This window comes from Monopterus albus, unplaced genomic scaffold (assembly GCF_001952655.1).
Source record: "Monopterus albus unplaced genomic scaffold, M_albus_1.0 scaffold293.1, whole genome shotgun sequence".
NCBI classification, from domain to species: domain Eukaryota; kingdom Metazoa; phylum Chordata; class Actinopteri; order Synbranchiformes; family Synbranchidae; genus Monopterus; species Monopterus albus.
The window spans coordinates 434,202-443,742 of record NW_018128173.1 but is presented as its reverse complement, the minus strand read 5'-3'; the positions used below and the strand labels follow the sequence as shown (position 1 = coordinate 443,742).

General features: G+C 38.5%; 1 protein-coding gene across 1 annotated transcript; it reads right to left on the bottom strand.

The window, feature by feature from the left end:
• Positions 1 to 4,427: 4,427 nt before the first annotated feature.
• gpr184 (G protein-coupled receptor 184) lies at positions 4,428 to 9,541 on the bottom strand. Its single transcript, XM_020623204.1, has 2 exons — positions 9,264 to 9,541; positions 4,428 to 5,447 (listed from the first exon to the last, which is right to left on the bottom strand). The coding sequence occupies exon 2, from the start codon at positions 5,403 to 5,405 to the stop codon at positions 4,461 to 4,463; it is 945 nt and encodes a 314-aa protein (XP_020478860.1). The 5' UTR covers positions 5,406 to 5,447; positions 9,264 to 9,541; the 3' UTR covers positions 4,428 to 4,460.

Genomic DNA, 9,541 nt, shown 5'->3' with positions numbered 1-9,541 from the left:
TAATCAGTGAAGCCATGCTGATTTCTCAAGGAGTCTGGCTACTGTCTGAGATAGCTTAATAAAAACTGAGTCTATAGAAAATGGATATGTAATATCTTTGGCCTAATGCCACACGATGATGAACTAAGCCGTTTTTTTATATTTTAACATTTGCAAATATGGAGTCAAATCACTTTTCAGAGCTTGTCTTCAAATTGCCTTGAGCTTTGACTGGCAAGAGTCTTGAGCTGAAATAATGGTGTGAGAAAAGGACATCTTTTGGTATCTTTTTAAGAATTCATGTAAAGGCACATCTTCCCCATCTGTCTCTCTCTTCTAAGTAGAGCTATCTGCTAACCTGATGAAGACCAAGAAATTCATGTGACGGATGAGGCTCAATAACCATGGCTTGTCTTAAAAGGCTGGCCTTGTTTTTCTATTTGTCAAGAAGGATCAAAACCAACAATACACTGGTTCATTTCTCAGTACTTCCTTAAACTGTATATGCTGAAAGCATAAATTGTTTTAAGGTCATTGTTTTAAACAACAGTTTGGCAAATATTACTCAAAAAGGTCCTAATCCTAGTGAGTAGCTGTACTCAGTGCCACAGTGTGGCTCACTCATGACTGTGTAATACCTTTTGGACAAAAATAGAAATGCAGTAGAATAGAATGAATAGAAATAAAAACAATGACAGAAAAAGTGTTGACTACACAGACAATAGGTGTATTGTAATATTTGGCACTGAGTAACAATGGCAACCCTGACAGCTACTTTGTTATATATATACGGTATATTTTTTTGTTTGTTTTGAAGGAAAGTAATGGTATCAAGATTATGTTTACATCAAGATAACAAGGGAACATTCTAAGTAAATTATCAGCTAAGTCACAAAACAAAGCTAAAACTCCAATGATAACGTATTTCATTTGTTTTCCTACAATCTCCACTCATCATGGAATGGAAAAAACACTGGCAGAGAACATAATCCTTTTAACATTTACATTTCCACTGAACTATATTAGGCAAAGTATGAGTATCATTTTCACAGTTAGTTACTGTGTACATATACAGACCAACAAGACAGCAGTCAGGCTTTTAAAGAAAGAGAAGTGCAATGTGCTGCACAGGTCTCAGCCAACCTACAGGCTCACAGCTGTTCAGCTGATAATGTGTCAATGTGCTCTGCAAAGAGTTCCATTGATTCATGAGCAGACAGCTGTATGAATAATGGACAAAACATAAAAGCATGCAGTGACCGCGCTAATGTTGTCGATTCACTTCCTCCATTCCTGTGTTTTTTTCTTCTATTCTTTCGCTGTGTGCCTGCCTGTCCATTGTAGATCTGAATTACAGCCATTCCAGAATATCACCATTTGTAATAAATATGAGTGAGCTTTGTCAAAAAAACATTTTTAGCACAGCATCAAATAAGAACAACACTGTCGTTCTCTCTAACACACACACACATACACACACACACACACACGCACACACAAAAACGTCATTTTTAGTACACAGCTCTGCTGGATTTAGAATTAACTTTAAGTGCTTAGTTTTATGGACTAATCATTACTGAGCCCTTCCCTTCCTGAAGGAATGTATAAAATATTAAGTGCAAAATTGATTGTCACATTTTTTTCTGCATAAACTAAACAACCTAAAACCAGAGCACATTTCAAAACCACTGGTTTATTTGGATTTACATTCAACATGATTGCAAGTCACTGAGAGCACCTGGCCATGCTAATAAATGCTTGTTATGGCATGCTTTAGAAGTAATGCATTTTGAGCTATACCAGGGTCATACAATTACACTGACAATTTCCTTGTATAGATTAGAAGGAAAACACAGCTTCAGCAGTGTCCATCCACAAGCCAGAAGTGGAAATTGGAAAATGTTGTCTACCTCCGCACCTCCGTACAGGATATAAACAAGGGTCGGTAATGTGGCTCTCTCACAGGATGTCAGAGTAATACACTCCCATTACTGTCAAACTGACGTGACGTCAAAGATTTATGGCCTTTGATTATGTCACACTTTTAAAGCCCTGCAGCCAGGTGGCCTTCTAATTGCCACGATAAAAACTAAAGTAATATGAATGTCACTCTATGCTTTTTCCCTTTAGGGGTCGCCACACGTTGACATTTGGCACATGTTTTACACTCTTGCTGATGCAAAAACTAAAGTAATAAACTAAACTAATAAACCCCCGGAAAAGAGGATGTGGGGGCAATGGGGGCTGTTAAAAGTGTGACATCATCAAAGGCTATAAATCTTTGACTTCATACCTCAGTTTGACAGGAGCTGCAGTGTATTACTCTTTGACATTTGATTATCTGTAAGAGAGATATACATGCAGCACCTGTCAAAAACCCATTGCTAGGCAATGCCCCTGGATTGATTTATGACCCTGGGATGAGTCATGCTTCTGAGTCTAAGTCCCGCCCACATTTGACACGTGGCTTCCGCCTAGATCAAAAGCCCAAACCCTAATTTCATACTTCTGTTTTGCATATCCATGTTACTTTTCTACAATGGAACATTTTATTATAGGTTTTATAACTGAACTATTGGATTTTATTAGGGGGGAATATTACAGAAGGCCACCTGCATGCCATAAAGTCTTCTTTGCAACAAAACATCATCACAGACCAGGCATGACACTTCAAAGGGGTTTTATGAGGAAGGCCCAAATTACTACACACATAGTCTGATAGATGTAGCGATGATTCTCTCTCTCTTTTAATTCACAGGGTTTAGTTTATCACCAATAGATTAGTTAAATAAAAGGATTAATTCTTCCTAAAATACCTGAAGCTCTTGTTTCACAGGCAACAGTGTTTCAGTGTCTGCAGCAGCCCCACTGTGTCACACCCGTGTACTGACTGAAAAACAATAACCCATTCCAAACTATCAGACTGAACTTCTTTAAACTATACTATGGGGTGACACAACTGTTTTCCCCTGTGGTTAGGAGAATTAATTAATGTGTCAGACAAATAATTAAGGAAAAGAGAATTACAGACACACTCATATACATTGACCACAGTAACATATGGGTCATGGCCTAAGGAACAAGCTTCACACCCAGACACACTGTGGCTCTGCTCTCTCAGGCTAGTCAGTGCTCTTGTCTTAGCTGACTGCCGGAAACTGTATGAGAAAGCATCTGTGTCACGGCTCGGCTGTACATTAAAGCCACATGATTAGTAATATACAGTGCCTTGCGAAAGTATTCGGCCCCCTTGAACTTTGCGACCTTTTGCCACATTTCAGGCTTCAAACATAAAGATATAAAACTGTAATTTTTTGTGAAGAATCAACAACAAGTGGGACACAATCATGAAGTGGAACGAAATTTATTGGATATTTCAAACTTTTTTAACAAATAAAAAAACTGAAAAATTGGGCGTGCAAAATTATTCAACCCCCTTAAGTTAATACGTTGTAGCGCCACCTTTTGCTGCGATTACAGCTGTAAGTCACTTGGGGTATGTCTCTATCAGTTTTGCACATCGAGAGACTGAAATTTTTGCCCATGCCTCCGTTCCACTTCATGATTGTGTCCCACTTGTTGTTGATTCTTCACAAAAAATTACAGTTTTATATCTTTATGTTTGAAGCCTGAAATGTGGCAAAAGGTCGCAAAGTTCAAGGGGGCCGAATACTTTCACAAGGCACTGTAAAAACTCTTTGATGTATGAAACCCCTTAGTCTGTCCCTCCATTCTCAGGAGAAACTTTAGTTTTATTACTATCATATTGTCCATTTAGGGCCACCTGCAACTTGTAAATTTATATTATACCCAGTTCTCTACCATAAAAACATGGAACATAGGTGCGAAAATATGTGACGTCATAACCCCTGGGGGGAAGTATGACTCATCTGGGGGGCGGGGTGAGGAAGGAGGGTGTGGTGAGTCATCCCAGGGACATAAATCAAAGTCCTAAATCAAATGGGGGCATTGCCTAGCAACGGATTTTTGACAAGAGCTGCATCCTATATCTCTCTCTTCTGTACAAAAGTGGTTTGGGGGAAGGGTTGATTATGGGATGTAAATAATCCTGCTATTTACTGGCTGATACTGAGGATGAAGTTTTGAGTTTAAACAGCTGCAGTATTATGCATAATCACATATATGTATGCACACACAGGCACACAGACATATGCATACAAATGTCCTTATCCACCCACATACAGCTTATTTTTCATATTTAACTAGTATTGGCTGTTTTAAAGTGCCTTAGATTTTGTGATTTAGATTTTGTGTCACCTACGTATCTACTTTATATTTCATTTATATTGTGTGGCATTCATGCGGATGGCAAAGTAAGAATTTCATTGTACAAGGAAACGCATTTCTTCACTGTGCATATGACAAAAAACATTTGACTTGACTTGACTTGGACTTTCCTCATTTGTGTCAAGATAGAGTACAGTCCTCTGCCTGTGTCCTTTGAAGCCTCCAGCACAGTTTCACCTCCTCCTGGACTTACTAATCAGCACATACAGCACAGGGTCCACCACACAGTTCAGACTGGAGAGTGCCAGCATACATGAGAAGAAGGAGTGCATCTTTTGTTCAAACTGGCAGTAATATCCTTCAGGAAATGTGTTGTCGCTGTGGTAGAAGACTAGCGAGCGTGTAAGTAGGATGATGTGATATGGGGCAAAGCAAAATGAGAAGATCCCAATCACCCCAAAGGACAGTAGACGGACCTTTCTCTTAGCCTGGGCACTCAGGCCGGGACTCTGGCCCACAGTGGCCAGCACCCTCCAATAGCACACCGCCAACACCAGCAGAGGGAGCAGGAAGCCCATAACCACTCTGATCATGTTGAACAAGGCAACAGGCTTCTGCATTGGGTAAGTCTCATAACAACGGTCATTGTTGTTTATGTCATCATGAGCATCTGTAAGGTTGTCATAGTACAGCACCATGATGTGCAGCACCACCGCTACAATGTAAACAGTGGCACACTGTGCCCAGGCGTAGCGTGATGTACGGTAGGTCTTGGAGTGGAGTGGGTAGGTGACCACCAGGCAGCGGTCCACGGAGATACAGCAGAGCAGGTAAATGCTAATATACATGTTGGAGTAGTAGAAGAAGCCAGCAACACTGCAGGATGTTACACCTAGCTGCCAGTGGTGGTCTTGCTGGTAGTAATTGATCCAAAGAGGCATAGTGAAGAGGAAAAGCATATCAGAGAGGGACAGGCTGAGCAGGAAGATGCCCAGAATGTTTTGCCGCCGCACTTGTTGCCAAATGGGTCCCAAGGTCAGCACATTGAAGATCAAACCAAAGATAAAAGCTAGGATGTAAACAGACATCAGGAAGTCACTGGTGGTGCTCTTTCCAATATTGACACACACTTGGGTTGAGTTTGCGGTTGTGACTAGTGGTGTGACTGTGATGTTCATTGTTTCTTTTGTTGTCTGTCAGTTTCCTGGTTAGAAATTCACCTGGAAATGTAAAAAAAAAAAAAAAGACAAAAACCAATAACACAACAATACACAATAACAGTTTCATTTTTTGACTGAGTAGAAGTGACCCAGGCGACATGAGTTTACACCTAGAATAGTTTAAAATTCATAGTACAGCTTGGACATTTTGTGTCCCCCATTCTATTTTGTGGTTCAGTGTGCTCAGGAGCTCAAATCATTTGGTTGTACTGTGATGTTTCTGTTTGCCTCTGAAGTGTGTTATGGTGTTTGTGCAGAGAGTCAAAATTTCCAGGAAATACAAACTTAGTCATGATCCGTGAGGTAAAGTTTGAACCCGCAGTTCTTAAGAAACTGAGGCTACTAAAATCCGCTCCTTATTGCCTCAGCTGCTATGTGTAGAGAACGTGTGTCATTTTTGTTTTATTAACTGTCCTGGTTTTATGGAAATAAAGTGCATTAAGAAATTAATGCCCTATATCAGATAGATAAGATGTAGAAACCTCTATTCCAAAACCCCCAAGACAATCATATAATTTTATGTTAATGGTATTTTTTGTTGGATTTTCTATAAATTGTTGAACTTGCATGGTTTAAATCAGAGTGGTAGGCTGTGTTGAATAAAGATTTCAGAAAATCAAAAACTGTGTTTTAAAAAACTTAAACGTTTGTGATAACTTTGAAGATCCGGAAAACTGAGCATTTACATATTACTGTAATCGATGCTTAATACGACTTAAATCCAATTTATTTTCACAATAAGAATTTGTGATTCTGTGGGCACAAAACAACCCACCATCAGACACTGTCAGAACAGTTATTGTTCATTTAAATAGATTCTTACAATGACTGACAAGGATCTGGGTAATGTCTAATGAGTCAGTCATCAGCAGAGCGTGTCTCTCCCACACAGGAGGGAGTTAAATGTTTACTGTGGCTTGAAGAATAAATAATGAGTAATTCATGTCCTATATGACTTAATACATTGATTCCTCCTCTGATTTACACTGTAGATGCATGGCCAGACTCTGAGCTGCATGTGTGATTCCTGCTTGTTAGGAAGACACATCTTTGATATTAGTCTGCATTGCTTGCTGTTCAAAATGTTCTGGTGCAGAAGTGGCCCAAACAACACAATCAGCACAGCTAAATGTCACCAGAAAATGAGAAATAATAAAGTCAGCTGTCACTCCACTCTCTTGAATAATATCCTACAACATGTGGTTGCTCTTTCTTATGTAAAATGAACGTGCCCCCAGTGTTTGATTTAATGTTAATAGAAAACGTCTGGCACTCATTGTGTTACACTGAATCCAAGAAGCCTTAAAGGACTCCTGAAGATGAAAACTAATCACAGTATATGTTCTTCAAGCACTCTTAGGTACACATACTCAGATGCCTGAAGGACAAAGTCAACATAAATATGGCATCTGAGTGAAACCTTTCCTAGGTTTTCCTAGGATTTGACATTTTGCTGAACATTATTATTACTTTGAATGCAATGATTAGCAACATTAGGTTTATTTCTTTTATGTTTTTATTGTAATATTGTTATATTATAATGCTTTGATGTAGTTATGATCATTTTTCATTATGTTTTGCAGTGGTGGAAGCAATACCTCTTACTCAAATAAAAGTAGCAATATCACAGTGTAAAAATACTCTGTTACGAGTAAAAGTCCTGCATTCAAAATGTACTTAAGTAAAAATACAAAAGTATAAGCATCGTTTCATTAATGTTTCAATAGGTAAAGGTGGAGCTTATTTTAGCTACCTTATAGGCTTATAATTTGAAATACTGAGGGGTAACTTGTGAATTTCCCACCAAGGATTAATAAAGTCATATAATTATACTGTACTTTGTTCTGTTGATTGGATTCTGAAAAGTAATTAGTAAGTGAAGATGTAAATAAATGTAGTTAAGTAAAAAATGTAGTGAAATCTAAGTATGAAGTAGCAGAAAATGAATATACTCAAGTAAAGTACAGAAATCTCAAAACTGTACTTATGTACAGTACTTGAGTAAATGTGCTTAGTTACTTTCTACCCCTGATGTTTTGCAATATTGTGATATATTATGATTTCTTGTGTATAAAAGGAAAATCAGGTGATCAGGTGACAAGACCAGCTGATGGTGAAACCAGTCTGTGTTTGATCCAATATGCCAAACTAAATAAAGGTTTTCAGTGCAGTACTCTGTCTCTCCTTCCTAGAGAGTTTTTTTTTTGCTACCGTAAACAGCTTTTTTGAATTTTTTATATTTAGATTTTATCTACAATTATTTCCTGTTCCTCTGTCTTTCTCTGAGGTCTCCGTAATAGGAAATTAAACCTTTCTTCTTTATCTCTGTGGCATCTAATTTTTGTATGTCTGTGGCTCAGCCTTGGCCGCGGTGTGTTTATATGCTCAGGAACCCTCTAATGCCGCTAATGTCTGGACAGTGATAGGCTGTGCTATCTAAACTCAATAATGGAGAATCCATTTAGAGTCAGACCATATTTCGTGAATAATAATGTGTGCCCATGTGTGTATGTGTGTGTGTGTATAAATGGGTTAGATTTAATGGATTATTCATAAATTTTTCAAATAATGTGGGTAGGGAAACTATGTTGACAGTAGAAGCAGAAAGTTTGGCTCATACAGTACATTTAGCTTGTCCTACAGAGCTCTTTAGTCACCAGTCTGGCTGATCTGACTAACCACAAATTGGTTTTTCCATTTTGCTAACAATGGGTTGATATTGTTTTTCACAGTCGGGGATCTTTTCTGATTTCCCCCGTCTTGCTTACACATTGTCAGCATGTATTTTATCACATAATCCTAATACAGGCCTACTTTACACCATTCCAAGCTTCAGTTCATCTTTTTTCTTTTTAAAGCTATGTAGCTGTTAGCTTTGACATTAGCAAAAATCCCATTTGGGGATGCTCATCACATTCTCTGCAGGGCTGGCTGTCACATGTGACGGCTGTGGCTCTGGGTGTGGTAGTGACTGACAAAATGAAATAATATTATTGTTTTTTCTAATGTTCTTTCTATTGTTATATAAGAAAAAAATGGATTTATATGAATGATTTTTCCCGTTTATGTTCTTGTGTGATATCTTAAGTTGTTGCATTTTAATGAAATTACACTTTTGATTTGGGGGAATTTCTATTGGGAAACTATTCAGTAACTTCACTTCTCTATAGTGTCACTGAAACACAGGTGAGCCAGTACTATCAATCTATCAACAGTTTAACTGTTGTGGTCTAGTCTTGGTCTGGACTCGGTCTTGGTTTAGGTGATCTTGACTACAACACTACAACTGCCAGCTTGTTAACATTATACTATGCCTGGTTGTTGTAGAACCTTGTCACCAGTGAGGCTTTAAAAATTCAAATATGTCAAAAGAGGGAACATGGATACTGAATCTTCTTTTTCAGACAAAATGGTATTGTGTTTTATGTTTTGTAGCTTGACTCCCTAATGCTAAGGCTATGTTCCAAAGGTGTCACAATCCACCTGTAACCTCTTGTGAATATCAACTATTTCTTCGTGTCAAGCAGGTCTCTCCAACCTGTTATGGTGACCACTGCTGAGAGAACCACAGAAAACATTCAGCCCCACAGAGAATCGACATTTCTAGCCTAATTATTTTTGCACCACTGAGTCACAGCCTCCAGCATGCTGCCTTTCCCTTGACAATGCTCCACCGCGGAAAAAAGTAAACTGGCAAAGGAAGTGGGGTCTTAAAAGAAATTCATACATTTACAAGTATACTTCATATTATTAACCCTATTGCTTACTTAAAAATAAAAAAGTAAGAGCAGTATAATTCCCAGACAAAAATCTCACCTGTTGTTTTTGGTAAGAGGTGTGTCTTCTCTGTAGAAGAACGCTGTCCACTGGGTGAAGAGCTTCAGACACATTCCAGAGCTGTTTTAAGTTTGGCAGAGTTCAGTTCATGAGGGCCACAGATTCTGAAGAGGCTCTTCTGAGTTGCGGTCATGCAGCCAAGTCATAATTTGCCTACATGGTGTTGTCAAATGATAAGATAATTATCAGCCAGAATTTCCTCTTTTTTTTTTGTTTACTTTTGTTGAGATGAATTGCCGTTGACAGCCACAGATGGA